This window comes from Lethenteron reissneri, chromosome 24, assembly GCF_015708825.2.
Source record: "Lethenteron reissneri isolate LAM-NWPU_2019-01 chromosome 24, ASM1570882v1, whole genome shotgun sequence".
In the NCBI taxonomy this organism is placed as follows: Eukaryota; Metazoa; Chordata; class Hyperoartia; order Petromyzontiformes; family Petromyzontidae; genus Lethenteron; species Lethenteron reissneri.
The window spans coordinates 14,027,749-14,042,400 of NC_083802.1; the positions used below are offsets into that span (position 1 = coordinate 14,027,749).

At 44.7% G+C, this 14,652-nt stretch overlaps 1 protein-coding gene across 2 annotated transcripts; it reads right to left on the minus strand.

Moving 5' to 3' along the window:
• Window positions 1–3,503: 3,503 nt before the first annotated feature.
• Window positions 3,504–10,921, minus strand: LOC133346644 (acidic leucine-rich nuclear phosphoprotein 32 family member B-like). 2 transcript variants are annotated; one of them, XM_061558372.1, is made up of 7 exons: window positions 10,491–10,921; window positions 6,496–6,645; window positions 6,264–6,386; window positions 5,940–6,117; window positions 5,334–5,461; window positions 4,837–4,879; window positions 3,504–4,727 (listed from the first exon to the last, which is right to left on the minus strand). In XM_061558372.1, exons 1-7 carry the CDS (start codon window positions 10,542–10,544, stop codon window positions 4,633–4,635), a joined length of 771 nt encoding a protein of 256 aa, XP_061414356.1. In that variant the 5' UTR covers window positions 10,545–10,921; the 3' UTR covers window positions 3,504–4,632. The 2 variants fall into 2 exon arrangements, with proteins under 2 accessions (XP_061414356.1, XP_061414355.1); XM_061558371.1 differs by having other exon boundaries at window positions 5,334–5,464; window positions 10,491–10,919.
• Between the last annotated feature and the right edge of the window lie 3,731 nt (window positions 10,922–14,652).

Below are 14,652 nucleotides of genomic sequence, written 5' to 3' on the forward strand. Positions count from 1 at the left end.
GGTTACGACACATTTATAAATAACGCGATCTAACCCAAAAACGTTTCTTATGAATATTGGTCGCGAAAGCCTGCCACGTGTTAAACCAAATATTCCGTGAGTCTGAAGACTCGTTTTGGAGGGCCCCCTTTTACAATCAAACGGGTGGCCAATTCAATTAATGCGGCGTTTGGCTTACGGGGAAGATCAAGAGTAGCCGGCAGAGAAAAAGCAATCACCACACATTGCTTTGCTCACGGATGACGCTCAAAATCTAACGCGCAAATCGATTCTGGAAGACAACCGATTTCCTGCCATATTACCCCACACGCAGCACGAGCGTACAACACCACCTTGGGGTACGGTATTCCCATCGCCGGAGGAGTCAAAACAATTGAAAGGAAGCTCCCCACAGGAGCAGTATTGGAGGTTGCTAGTATTGTGGAGTGGACGAAACGGTGTCCATGATGGCAGCCAGCAATTCCCATGCACGTTTCACCCCTATCAAGGAAACGCGGCCACTTTATAAAATTAAATTCGTGAACACGTTCCTTCGGAGTGGGCAGGTAATGAACACGACAGACAAATAATCCCTGGTGGGCAGTGTGGAACCTGCTGTTCCTACCTGTATTAATGCGGCCTCTTATTAAACATCAGCTTATTCGGGATGAAAAAAGCTGCATCACTGGCTCTACCCCAGGGTTGCGATTTCCGCATGGAAAATGCGGAAGGAGGGTTCAAATTTTCCCGCATTTTTGCTAAAGTCAACCGCAAACGGTGGAAAGACTACTCCTATGACCGCGCGCTTTTAACAACACGTTAATGCGTTCTATTGGAAAGGATACATCATGTACATGTGCTCGTAATCACGGCTCCGCATTTGAATAAAGTATGTGGTTCTTGTGCGGAAATCATATATTCATTCCAATCAGTAACTCAAAGCCCTACGTGATGCTGGGCCTTGCATGTATCCTTTCCAATAGAACGCATTAACGTGTTGTTAAAAGCGCGCGGTCATAGGAGTAGTCTTTCCACCGTTTGCGGTTGACTTTAGCAAAAATGCGGGAAAATTTGAACCCTCCTTCCGCATTTTCCATGCGGAAATCGCAACCCTGCTCTACCCTATTAAATTCCTGTTATAGTCACCCATGGTAATATCCAAGGCTACTGGATACCCAAAGACGAGAACTGCCATAATGCATTTTTTACCTAAGCCACACTTTCCCCCCAGCTTTGACACAAATACACTGAACTTGATAACTAGTGATACATTGTAATGCCCGTACGAGTTTGAGACGGCACAGCAGGTTCCAACTTTGCTGCACAACAGATGCGATAACACGAAACGCACATCACTTGGTAAATGCTGGCATTACGTTTGGCTTACTCATCTCGTGCAATGAGTTGCGGCGAGTCTTAAACATGAGGCTCCACCGTATACCATTTAACGTTGCATAAGCACGCCCCCATGCAACATTGTCACGCAGAGCGACCAAGCAATCTCACTCCAAACTCCTGGTGTTGACGGCTTGCATCTGGTTGCGTATTCGCCATCGCGACATGGGTTTAGAAACGTGTCAAGGACTCTTCCATCGCGTGACCCGAATGGAGATGCGACGTTGCGGCGTCAGGGATATAACCGGCAAATTGCTCCCCGTGTGCTCCTGTGCATCACAAATACATAAAAGACTTGAGAGGGCATATCGCGAGCACCCTTGCAATAACATCGGGGATGCATTTATCTCGTTCTTTTTTTAAAGAGGGGGGCTTAAAGGATCATTGGGCCTGCCGTTGGCTGGCAGTGGTGAAAATGTTTAAAGATACGGCTCGGATGTGATCAACTAAAAGCGCAATCGTTATGCGACTTCTTACCTTAAACTGTAACCTTCCTACCAAAGTGACATTTAACCAGAAAAGCCTCAAGTCCTGAAAATGGGGTTTTCATTAGGCTCGGTTATACTGGGGCATGTTGACAATTCCTATGTTTTTGCATGTGGGAGAAAACATCAACTACGTCGACAGAACAAACTCTATTCGGATAAGGTAAGAAAAAATTGCTGTACTACGACTACCACCCCTTTCAGGAAACTGCCCAGCAGGTTGGGCGTCTTATATCACGTCGTTCCAAGAACCAGATATTCAGGCCTCGCATTCCTCCACGATGCACCTACAATCAGCAAAGTGTTGCACTCGTTTATCACCACACCCTACATCTCATGGTCACAGGTGATAGATTAAGGCAGTCCCAATAACTCCAGATAACCTTGGTATCATGCGTTAAAAGTCAATCAGCATAATCTATTTTTTTGGGGCAAAATATTCTTGGCCATATCACATGGAGTCCCAAGCTTTCAGAATCCAACATTTTGAAGAAACAAAATCCAATAGCAATGTCTATTGCACATGACAATTAACTTCCCAAAACACTGTATGCATAACTTTACAATTGCCAACGTTGTTTGGTCATACACCAACTACATGTTCGCATACATCGTACCTCACTTCCCAATTTGTCTCAACAGCAAAATGCTACCTGCATCTCGTCTTGGAAACGGATGTCAGTCTGCCCCCGTTAGTTACGTTGAAAATATGCTGCGGCCAAAAGGTAGACGGTTACCCACTTGCCTGTCCTGTAACGACGATGCAAATAGCCTCATGGTGCCCAGGTGAATAAGCAACGCCCAAAGGAGCCAGGCCACAAACATGTCATGGTAAAGCAACACCTGCATACCGCCCTTTAGTCAAGACTTCAAATCTTCAGCTCACGCACTGCTCATCACATACTGGCAGTCTACACGGCAGCAGAGCATTTTAATGTATTAATTCCTCCCCCACTGCGATAACTGCGTGCTTTTTGCAGCCCCACGTGGCAACGTCCTTTGGGGTAAATTAAAACGTTGTGAAACGCAGACGTTAAAATGAGCCAATTATAGCCTAACAAGACCGGAGCCACATCCTCAGTGTTTGCTTTTGGGTAATCCGAGTTGGGAGATTAGTTCGTGCACGTACAAATCGAAATATGGTGGACAAATTCACATCACCAAAAACACACAAGTGCCCGCCTGAAACTGCTGTTGCTTTCCTTTCTTTGTCACTGCTATGCACAAGTCGAGGGGAACAGTATTTGCTCGCTAGTGTGTGAGCCTCATCCTTGTGAATTTGATATGGTAAACTTTGAAGATCCTGTTTGAAGCTGTTAATTGCCAAGGCCAGCCAGTCGAAATTGTGATTCTGCTTACATAACACCATCTTTTAAGGTCCACCTAGTGGTGGGTTGATGAATGAACCTCCAGTGCAAATTAATTAAATGGGCACCATTACATTAAAATTGCAGATGCATTAATGCTCATTTACTTCACAAGATTAGACTTTTCTGACTCAGCTTTGTGGGAACAATTTAGTGTTTAAGCATTTTACAATATAGGATGTCAAACACATTTGAGTAGCACAGAAAGAATAAAATGTCAAGAGATGCAATGAACTCGAAATATCAATGTCACAGGCAGAAAAACAAGCGTGCGTAATAAAATCCCTGAATGTTTTACTGCACATCTTTATCACAAGTCACCTCACACAGAAGCAATATTGAATTATGTCGTTCATGGTAACACGAAGCTTACCCCCATTTTATTTTTAAACAAAGTCCCCATCGCGAATACCACTTTTGTTATATAAAATTTATTGAAATTAGTATGACAGTGGAAAGTCAACAACCCATTCAATCTCAAAAAGGAAAAAACCTACTCGGATTAAAATAAAACCGGTCATTCAGTTCTTCAGCACAACACCGTTCACAGCCACACTCGGTACAGACAGTGATAAGCACACCTGCAGTGCAGACGTACTGAGGGAAGTGGGGGGGGGAAATAACACAGGCGGAGCAAACCTACATTTAATCACAAAAAGCTACACTTAACCTATCCTCCTATCCTACCATTTCATTTGCTTGGTATAAAACTGCCAATATTTACTATCCCCTATTTCATTGACTGCTGCTGTGATGACACCGAAACCATAATCCATCAGTCTGTCCAAGTCATATGTACAGAAAGAGGCTCTTGACGAGGACTGCTACCTGAAAAGCGAGGAACAATCAAATTTGGCAAAAATGGGACAAGGAAGACAACCTAAATGCTTCCACAAAGAATGTCACTGCAGACAGACAGGGCACGCAAGGATGGCAGGTGGGTGGAGATGGATGGGCTCCCTGCAAAATGAAAATCTGGGTCGGGTGGGGGGGCTTTGGTCATTACGGTTACTGTCATCTGGCTATTTACATCGTCATCACCCTTACATACAGAGTATAAAAGCCTGTAACACGTCAAGGCAACGTCTAACACTGTCGACCAATCACAACTCATCAGACCAGGGCGGCACAGCATAACGACACTACTTCTGTTGCTCCAGAAGCCAACACAATTTGTCTTTATTAAATACTTTAAGAAACAGTCAAAACACCGAGCAAAGGAGAAATCACGGAAGAAAAAAAACTAAGGCCGCATAAAAATAACTCACATTTTTTTTCCTTTTTTGCTTCAAAATTGTTTTCTCTCAAAGCAACAGTGTCCGCACTTTCCAATTGGCCAAGCCCTGTTCTCAGTTGTGATTGGCTGAGCCGGTTTATTTTAAATTTGTTAATTCTCTTAATTATCTTCACTCGTCATCTTCTCCATCTTCACCATCTTCTTCGTCTCCCTCATCGTCAACGTCACGCTTCCGTTTTTGTCCCTTATTGGTTTCATCTTCTTCTGCACAAAGAGGAAAAAAAGTTATTAAGACACATGACTCCACAAATAACCAAGAGTAATATTTAATTTACAGTCCTAATCTTTGATGTTAAATTATGAAGTAACATACCCTCTTCCTCGTCTTCATCATCCTCATCTTCATCGTCATCATCCTGAAAAAAATTGACATTGTTTTGTAAATCAGTGCGCCTAACTAAAATATACCTACTCACTAGGAGACATCCTTTACCAGTGGCAAAATATAGTGATAGGTTTTTACCCTTTCAACTGTTACAAAAACTGACACCTTTATACAAGGCATCATGTTTGCAATAACCACAACGCAAGCAGTCAAAATGCAAACAAAAAGAAACAACTCTGATAATGATAAGGACAGTGCATATCATTATATTATTATCATGCATATCATCATCATGCATATCATTATCAGAGTTGTTTCTTTTTTTTTGCATTTTGACTGCTTGTGTTGTGGTTATTGCAAACATGATGCCTTGTATAAAGGTGTCAGTTTTTGTACCAGTTGAAAGGGTAAAAACCTATCACTATATACCTAATTACTTGAAAATAAATGCAAATCATCCAAGTCGATTGAACCGGTACGCTTACCTCATCTTCACTACCCTCGGCCTCTTCTCCATCTTCTTCATCTTCATCCTCCTCATCCTCTACTCCAACCTCTTCCTCATCAAACTCCTCATCCTCCTCCTCTCCATCCTCAACATCCTCTCCATCCTCTTCTGAAAGAGAAATCACGTACTCTACTTACACATCTCAAATTTAGATAAATATACCAAAGTGGTCTAAAAATCTTGAGATTAAAAAAAATTCAATTTCGTCTGAACAATCTGTTGTGTCTCAATACAATCCAGCATGTGGGTCGTGAACCAACAGTTTTTCTTGTAATCTTAGGTTTTTTCGGTAAAGTCACGTAGGTAAAACATCAAAATAAAAATAAAATAAAGATCACGACGTTTCGAAACGTCGTGATCTTTATTTTATTTTTATTAATTTTGATGTTTTACCTACGTGACTTTACCGAAAAAACCTAAGATTATGAATCCTTGCAGTCACGAAAGCTTCAAATCTAGAATTAAGTTTTTCTTGTGAACATGTGATTTGGTTTTCTCAAGTCCAAAAAGAATGCAATCAAGTTGAGGCTTAGTGTCATTCATGAAATACATTTTTACAGCTTGCCATCTTCGGATATCTTACCTTCATCATCCTCACCATCAATGTCACCATCAGAGTCTGGAGCCTCCTGGTCATCGCGGTCGAACCCGTCCAGGTACGTCAGCTGGGGCAGCAGTTTGAAAATACTGTCACGGTAGTCGTTTAGGTTTGTGACGTCGCAGTTGAAGAGGTCCAGGCTCTTGAGGCTTGCTAGCTTTTTCTGTGGAAAGAAAAAATAGAACAAGTGTTTATAATTGCACAGCTGCTTGCAAGTGAACATTCACGCAATATGCACACAAAATTACTTCGTGTAACAAATTATAAAACTGATCAATTATGCAATTTCAACAACACTTGAATTATTACCAGGGGCTCCAGGGTGCTGATGTCTTTAATCTTGTTGCCACTGAGGTTGAGGTAGGTCAGGTTTGGGGTTTTCTCAGCCAGAACGTCAAGGCCATTGGAAATCCGGTTGTCGCTTAGCTCCAGCTGTAATAAAGACACCACGTGACTCAACGGTTTCTCAACTCCCAATTCCTAATACATCCGCAACAAGCAAGCTATTTTAGATTTCTTACGCGTTGTTACTTGTACGTACCCTTTTAAGCTTAGCGAGCTTGGGAAGGTAGGCCACCGAGATGAGACCGACGTTGATCATACTGAGGAATTCAAGCTCTCCAAATTCCCCCGTCAGCCCTTCGATCTTGCCGTCATTTGACCGACAGTTGTCAAGCACAAGCTCTTTCACCTGAGAGAAAAAAAAACATCCCATGAAAAATGTCAAGTTAATACCTTTGGTTAAAGTGCAGCCCCCCCCCCCCCCCCAGCAAAATCACTCACGCGCTAGTCTCCATTTTACCCGAATGACATCTGTGAAACTGCGCTTTGTAGCGCATTGGATTCCTCCTAACGTAAACATTATGATTCTGAAATGCTCTCTGCAACCAGCCCACACACCCAATGCCAGCCTGGGGCCATTCCATCAAGAAGCTCTCAGCCACCATGGCACCATTTGTGGGCAATTCTCTCTGTGCCAGCCCCACACCAACAATGCCACCAATGGTCACAGCAGCATCAAACGTGGGCAAGGCTGGCAGAATTAATGTGGCAAGCTTGTAATTGTGTTGCTGCTCAAATTGGCCATTGCAACACAGAGTGTTTGCTTGCGGTTCTAAAGGAAGAACTTGGCTTGTCAAAGTTGGCGGTGCGGGTCTTTTGTGACAGAATAAAAAATCTAATGCATTTTTTTACAGAAAATTACGTTTTATATTCCCATTTGCCAGCGTCTATCGTTAAGCGTGTTAATTACCACGTAGAAACAAAAAAAATGTCCACGTTATTTCATATTGGGTTGGCCTTAGACAACCGTTGCTGTCAAGAAACTGTGATGTTTGGTAAACCGTCATTTACGTAACAAGAGTTATGTAAGTGGAGTGGGGGGACAGGCATGGGCGATTAACCGATCAGGTTTATTTACACAACAAATGTGTGTACAACGGATTGCTCTCTAACACGTGGTAATTTCTGTGCGAATAAAACAATCGGGTTAAATGTTTATTCATTTTTTTGTGCCACAGTTTTAGAAGCCCCCGAGGGGAGGGGGTAGAGACATGAGAGCGGGAAGCGACGTCGCGCGCCATTTTGCGAGTTTTTCAAACGCGGCCGCGCGCATGCGCAGACGGTGCTGGAGGGGGGGAAAGACTCAGCGCCGTCCATCACGGACGGCTCGCGCCACTGCGCATGCGCGGGGGCCTCCCCCCCCCACTCAACATGAGGGCACTTTCGTAACCCATTCAAATGGAGCCCCCCCACCCACACCCCTTTCCCCTACCACCTCACACAACATGGAGGTAACACGCGGTGACGGCTACCAAACCGCGGCGAGTCGTTAACCTGTAACCCAACGTGGCTTACCGCGGCGTGCGCGCAATTAAGCGCCATTCAATGCCCCCCCCCCTCCACCACACTTTAACACAACACGTGGCGAAGGCCGCTAACACAGCGGCAAGTTACCACGAAGCGAACACTTCACCTTACCCAACATGGCTACCGCGCAGTCAGCGCCACGTGGTTACCCTATCCCCTTCCAATATGGTTGGTCGGCGTGTTTTTTTTTGGTTGTGCAAAATATATTTGTATTATTATTTTTGTTGTATTAATCCCGAAGAGTCCGGGGCGGGTTAGATTAAGAGCTTTGCAAGAGTTGGGGGTGGGGGAGTTTGTAGTGGCTGGTGGTGGTTGGCGATGAGCGAGAAGGGACTGACGGGAGGGTTGAAGTGTTTGGTGGTGGGGGGGTGGTGGGGTGATGGGGGGGTGATGGTGGGGGGAGGGGGGGTGATGGTGGGGGAGGGGGGGGGAGGGGGGGGGTGATGGTGGGGGAGGGGGGTGATGGTGGGGGGAGGGGGGGTGATGGTGGGGGGAGGGGGGGTTGATGTGGGGGGGGGAGGGGTGGGGGGTGATGGTGGGGGGAGGGGGGGGTGATGGTGGGGGGAGGGGTGGGGGGGGGATGGTGGGGGGAGGGGGGGTGATGGTGGGGGGAGGGGGGGTGATGGTGGGGGGAGGGGGGTGTGATGGTGGGGGGGTGATGGTGGGGGAGAGAGGGGGGGTGATGGTGGGGGGGGGGTGATGGTGGGGGGGGTGATGGTGGGGGGGGTGATGGTGGGGGGGGGTGGTGGAACGCGCGGCTCTCTCGCCACCGCCGCCGCCATTCGCGCGCCTCGCGTCCCCCCCGCCCGCAGTCAACGCGGGCGCGGGTCGAGCTCCCGCCGCCATTGCAGCTTCGCGTTACTTCGTTTATTTTAATCTCGCGGGAGGGGTTTTATATAAAAATTGACGGTCGGCTTTTATTTGTTTATTTGCGCTTTCGTCGAACAACAATAAGCGGCGTGTTTGGTCGAGGCGAGGGAGGCGGTGACGAGCACGATGTTAATCCACCACGGAGCGAGTTTATTTTTTTTTAAACACAGAAATCCCACTCGCAGCTATTAATTACGACGACTATGCTCACGGTTTAATAGCGATAACGTGAATATTTATCACCGAATAATCGGGGGGTGGTGGTTGTTGTGGTGGGGGGGTGGGCGTTAAACACAAAATGGCGATCGCTTCGCTCGTCCCGTGTCGGCGCTCTCACGACGCCGCGTTCATCACGAAGACGACGACGAAGACGACGGCAGAGAGACAGAAAGCGAGAGACAAGCAGACGGAGAGAGTGTTGGGAACCCCGTAGTGGTTGGGGGGAGGGAAGAGAGCCTCGCAAACGACGACAGCCGCGCCGTTCTCTTATCTCACGCGAATCGACCGCCGCAAAGCTCAACAAAAATTAACACGACTATCGTTTTAATATTAATCCACCCCCGTCGTGAAATGCGAGAAAATACGCGTCCACTACAACTAAAAAGTAAATGTTTGGAACATTTCTCCACGTCCCGAGTGTTAAGTCGGCGGCAACGCCGCCACGCGTGTCCGTGCGCTGTAATTGACTGCGCGGGGGGTTGTTGTCTTTCTTTAAGAGTTGACGACGGCTTTTAAGATGTTTTCATGGGGATAAGATAGGAGGGGAAGGTTGCCGCTAAACTTTAACAAGCTCTTTGGCTTGTGTTACCATAGCTGTGTTGTAATAAGCCGTCGTTTGGTTGGTAATTAAGAGATGTACGCGCGGATTCCGTTTTCGCCATCAAAGTTTTGTTACCAAAATAGTGAACGATGTTCACGAGACGCAACAAGGTTCGCGATTAATAATAAAAAAATACATAAAACGATGCTGGTCGTGTAACAAGAATGTTATTACGTTAAATGTGGCAACTCGATAAAAGAAAAGAATTGCGCCAAATGGCTTCTCCCCCCCCCCCCCGTGCGCATGGCGGACTCTACAACTACACAACCACACAACATAATAATAATATAATAATAACCACAACACTTTAAAAGCCACACTTTAGTCACCTCGTACAATAATAACGGGCCAGTAATAGCCGTAAATAGCAAACAATTGGTCGATACAATAATTTACCACGATACCATATTTTAAACATGAGCAACCAAATACGACAACATTTTTTATATTTCTACACGATTCCTCCCCCCCTCTCTCTAATCGATTTCCACCTTAACCCATTTCATCCGGATGTATTTTTTTATTCTCTCCACAATTACACTAATTTTGTATTCTACAACAACCACCACTACTGTATTATGCTGTAGTCCACATGCCGCCCGACAGCGTTGCTTTAAAAATGACGAGTGGGGACATCTCTCGCTACATCTCTTATCTCTTCTAACAGCCCTCTTACTCTACAGTTTTCTCTATTTACCGATACATTGTGTATATATATGTTTGCACGTGTATATACTCTTTCCATTATGTCCGCCTTCGTTTATTCTGTCCCCTCCCATGCTGCTTCAGCGGCCCGGGTGGTCGGGCCATGTGGCCTCAGACTACACAAGAGAACGTGCATTTTACTACTACTACTGCTGCTGCTGCTGTTGTTGATCTACAACAGTTTACTGTAAATAATCACACACCAACAACACCACCATCCCACTACTACCCCCCCCCCCCCCACCAAAAATATAACCAAACAATAATCTTACTTGTGCCGGGGTCCTGTTGCGCAGTTCCAGGTGTACTCTCTTCTTCATGTCCATCTCGACAAGGAGACGCACGAGGTGTGCGTGTGTATGTGTAAAAAGAGGAAGGAGGAGGGGGGGGTAGCAGCAAAAAAAATAGCGAGAGCGCTAAGGTGGAGGGGGGACCCCGAGACGTCGAAACGGAAAAGAAAAAAAAACAATTTAAAGATAGTAACGCTTTTAAAAAATAAGAGCCGGTATTTAGGACTAATGGAGCGTCGGTGGAGAGAGAAAGACGAACGGAGAGGTTCTCGTTGAAATTGCTGCTCCTGCTTAATATTGTTGTGCGTGGCTCAGCCCAAGTCTCGGAACACGCAACTAACAATGTCGGCCGAATTCCCAGCTCGGCGCGAAAAGAGCGGCTGCCCGCCTTGTGCCGGGGCTGATGGGGGATGTTACTTCTTATGGCTGCTCCACGTGGCCCTCTACTGGCAGCTGCTGCTGATGCTGCTGCTGATGATGCCCCTTGGTGTGGGGATGGTGGCTAGAAGTGGTAGTGTGTGGTTGGGTGGATTGAGGCTGATGGTGAGTGGAAGTGTGGTTCGTGGTGTGGTGGTGGTTGGGGGGGAGTGACACTGACGGTGGGGTCATTGATAGTGTTGTTGGAAGGTGGAGGATAGTGGTTAGAAATGATAGTGGTTGAAATTATGGGGTGGCCCTTCCTAATTTTTGTTACAGCTTTTCAACAGTCATACATGTCCAGTGCAGCCCATTGATCATATATACATTTAGGGTATAAATATAGTTATTACACATATAGTAGTGTGTGGTTGGGTGGTTGAGACTGTGATGGTGAGTGGAAGTGTGGTTGGTAGTGGTTCGTGGGGGATCGTGGTTTAGAAGTGGTGGTGGTGAAAGTGATTGGACGCGGTAGTGTTGGGGGGGGAATGACACTGACGGTATAGTCATTGATAGTGTTGTTGGAAGGTAGTGGTTAGAAATGATAGTGATGGGGATGACAGTGGTTGAAATTATGGGGTGGCCATTCCTAATTTTTGTTACAGCTTTTCAACAGTCACACATGTCCAGTGCAATCATTGATCATTTTGGGTCTAAATATAGTTATTACACATATAGTACATATAGCAGCAGATTGCTATTCGCTGGTGATGAAAATACAATCCACAGTACATAACATTTGTCACGCTAAACACGTGGGTTTAACACAGCACATTAATTATAATATCCAGGACAATTACAGATTTCATCGTACATCAGATGTCATCGAGAGCATTGCAACAAAATCAGTACCTATAAGCTCCCGCATTCTCCCCACTTTCATCCCGTACTGACCAGCGTGGTTAAAGATAGTCAAATAACCCACACAACCTGCACGGCGTTTGGTGGCTTTCATCAAAGACTAATTCACGGGCACATGGATAAAGTATGCACTCAGGCGCATGCATACACGTGGTTAACTGATGCTGTGTGCTCCAAGCACGTGTATCGACACATGGATTAGCCAGTATACACGCATTAACTGTACAGTATATATAAACTTACCTGTCATTTCTCATATAAATAAATATATGTATCCATCGGCTTATTGGCTTGACAGACCATTATTACCAAGCAGCATTTGTTTTAGCGGACTACAGTACTTGCATATGGAAAACGAATGTGGACGCACGTCCACATTTCTATGAATAGACTTAGGAGCTGCACAGAATGTATATATACATACAGAAGAATATGCCCATGCGGAGTTACACGTGGCGGCGCAAGGCATATGCAAACTATGCAAAAGTTTAGGGCCCTAAGTAACTCAAGTGGCCCTCAATGTAAAAATCTAAACGCACCAAATATCTGCTCGAATTTAGATCCTAATGAATGTAACACGCAAATGACCAAAATAACTCTAGTCTTCTCATCTGTTCTTATGTATAACTTCTCTTTTGTCTATTATCTCACTTGGAGGCTATACATTTAAATGGAGTGCCCCCAAACATTGTCCGTTCAATGGCACTCAATGGCCCGGCACCACCACTGACTGCTATACACGTGGAAATGTTGCACTCCACGTGGGCAGAGGAGCACACGTGCGTGCGAGCTGAGAAACTAGTGACTGCTGTATGACTGTGCTATGCATGTTTGTGTTGTGTTGTGTTTTTGTGATGTGCTTATGACATGTGTACACATTTGTATGTTCTGTACCTGTATGTTAAGCATGATACGTCTGTTGTGTGCTGTGTAACTATCTTGTATGGTGTGTATGTACTGTATTGTGTAATGTTCTTTTTTAATGTGTGTTGTAAGTATTATTTGTAGTGCGCGTGTCGTATGTCCTGTGTGTAGTATATGTGTGTTGTGTGTTTTGTGTGAAGCACGTTGTGTAGTGTGTGCTGATTATATTGTGTGTAGTGTATGTATATTGTGTCAAGTGTGTATGTATTGTGTCGTGTGTACGTCATGTTCTGGATTTCCTGTATCGTGTGCATGTATTATGTATTTTATGTGTGTGTGCATATATTGCGTGTGTATAGTGTGTATATGTATTATGTAGTGTGTGCATGTATTGTGTAGAACTGTATAGTGTGTATATATTGTGTAGTGTATATGCATTGTGTAGTGTGTATGTATTGTGCAGTGTGTGTGTATATATTATGTATGTATTGTGTATGTATTGTGTAGTGTGTATGTGTTGTGTAGTGTGTGTATTGTGTAGTGTGTGTATGTGAGTATGTATTGTGTATGTGTGTATGTATTATGTGTATGTATTGTGTAGTGTGTATGTATTGTGTAGTGTGTATGTATTGTGTAGTGTGTATGTATTGTGTGTAGTGTGTGTATGTGTTGTGTAGTGTGTTGTGTAGTGTGTATGTATTGTGTGTATTGTGTGTATGCATTGTATGTGTTGTGTATGTAGTGTATGTATTGTGTATGTGTGTATGTAGTGTGTATGTATTGTGTGTGTAGTGTGGTGTGTATGTAGTGTGTGTATTGTGTGTGTTGTGTATGTGTGTGTATTGTGTATGTATTGTGTGTATGTAGTGTGTTGTGTATGTGTGTGTATTGTGTGTATGTAGTGTGTATGTATTGTATATATTGTGTGTAGTGTGGGTGTGTGCTGCGCTATCCGCGCAGCACCACGCAAGGCTGCGCTTGCGCTGTGTCCGTGGGTCGTGACGGAATCAGACAAATTACAAAAGCAATGCACACACGGAACGCCGCTTTATACACCACGATGCATAGCGGTGCGCATGCTGCGTGCATATCACGAATGCTTTAAAAAACAACATGCACGTGATAGCAGTGCAAGTGTTGCACATGGCATTGCATTCTTATTGATAGTATTTACACATCAAGGGCTCAAATGGCAGAAGGCATTTATCAACGAGCGTTTTTACCTGGTTATGTTACACAAACGTATGCAAGAATTAAATTCCGTGTGGAGTATTGCACGCGATTGTATGCGGTGTTGTGTCTCTGTGTACAGAAGCGTCTAGGGGTATCCGTCTTTATATCTTTTTAATAAAGATATCAGAGAGCCTACAGCTCTAATAAGACGAACGAATGTTCAGATAAACAGCGGTGATGTCAAGCCCTAACTCGTGCAATTGAAATTCCCACGATTTGGGTGGCCTCGCTCGCTGGCTGGCGTGTATTTTAATGATGGAATAACATGTTTTTAATCAGCAGTCGCTAATGACACTAATTTATTCATAATGTCCAGCTACGCTGAGAGAGCGCAGTGAGATTTGAATGGCCCCGTGTGGTGGTGGTGGTGGTGGTGGCGGTGCGCGCGCCTGTGAAGCAGCGACGTGGAGGTTCGGGGTTGGTGAATCACGCGAGGATGGGAGTGCTGAATCCCCGGGTCAAATAAAATCCCATGACGATGATTATTATATTCTTGGTAAAGTCACGTAGAAGGGAAATAATAAAATGATACAAATATAAAACAATGAAAATTCTCACGACGTTTCTACTGCAACACAAGCAATCATCATCAGGTGTGAAATCCACAGCAATGATTGTCTTGTGTTGCAGTCGAAACGTCGTGAGAATTTTTATTGTTTTATATTTGTATTATTTTAGTATTTCCCTTCTACGTGACTTTACCGAAAGAACCAATAATATGAATACCTGCAGTCACGAAAGCTTTAAATCAAGATGATTATTATGTTGA

What these genes read in the sequence shown, in the direction of transcription:
- LOC133346644 (XM_061558371.1), bottom strand. Translation starts at nt 10,544, where the DNA reads ATGGACATGAAGAAGAGAGTACACCTGGAACTGCGCAACAGGACCCCG. An exon ending in TGATGGTGAGGATGATGAAG is followed by an intron (nt 5,465 to 5,939) that starts GTAAGATATCCG and finishes TTTCTCTTTCAG; the next exon opens with AAGAGGATGGAGAGGATGTT. An exon ending in TGATGAAGACGAGGAAGAGG is followed by an intron (nt 4,728 to 4,836) that starts GTATGTTACTTC and finishes CTCTTTGTGCAG; the next exon opens with AAGAAGATGAAACCAATAAG.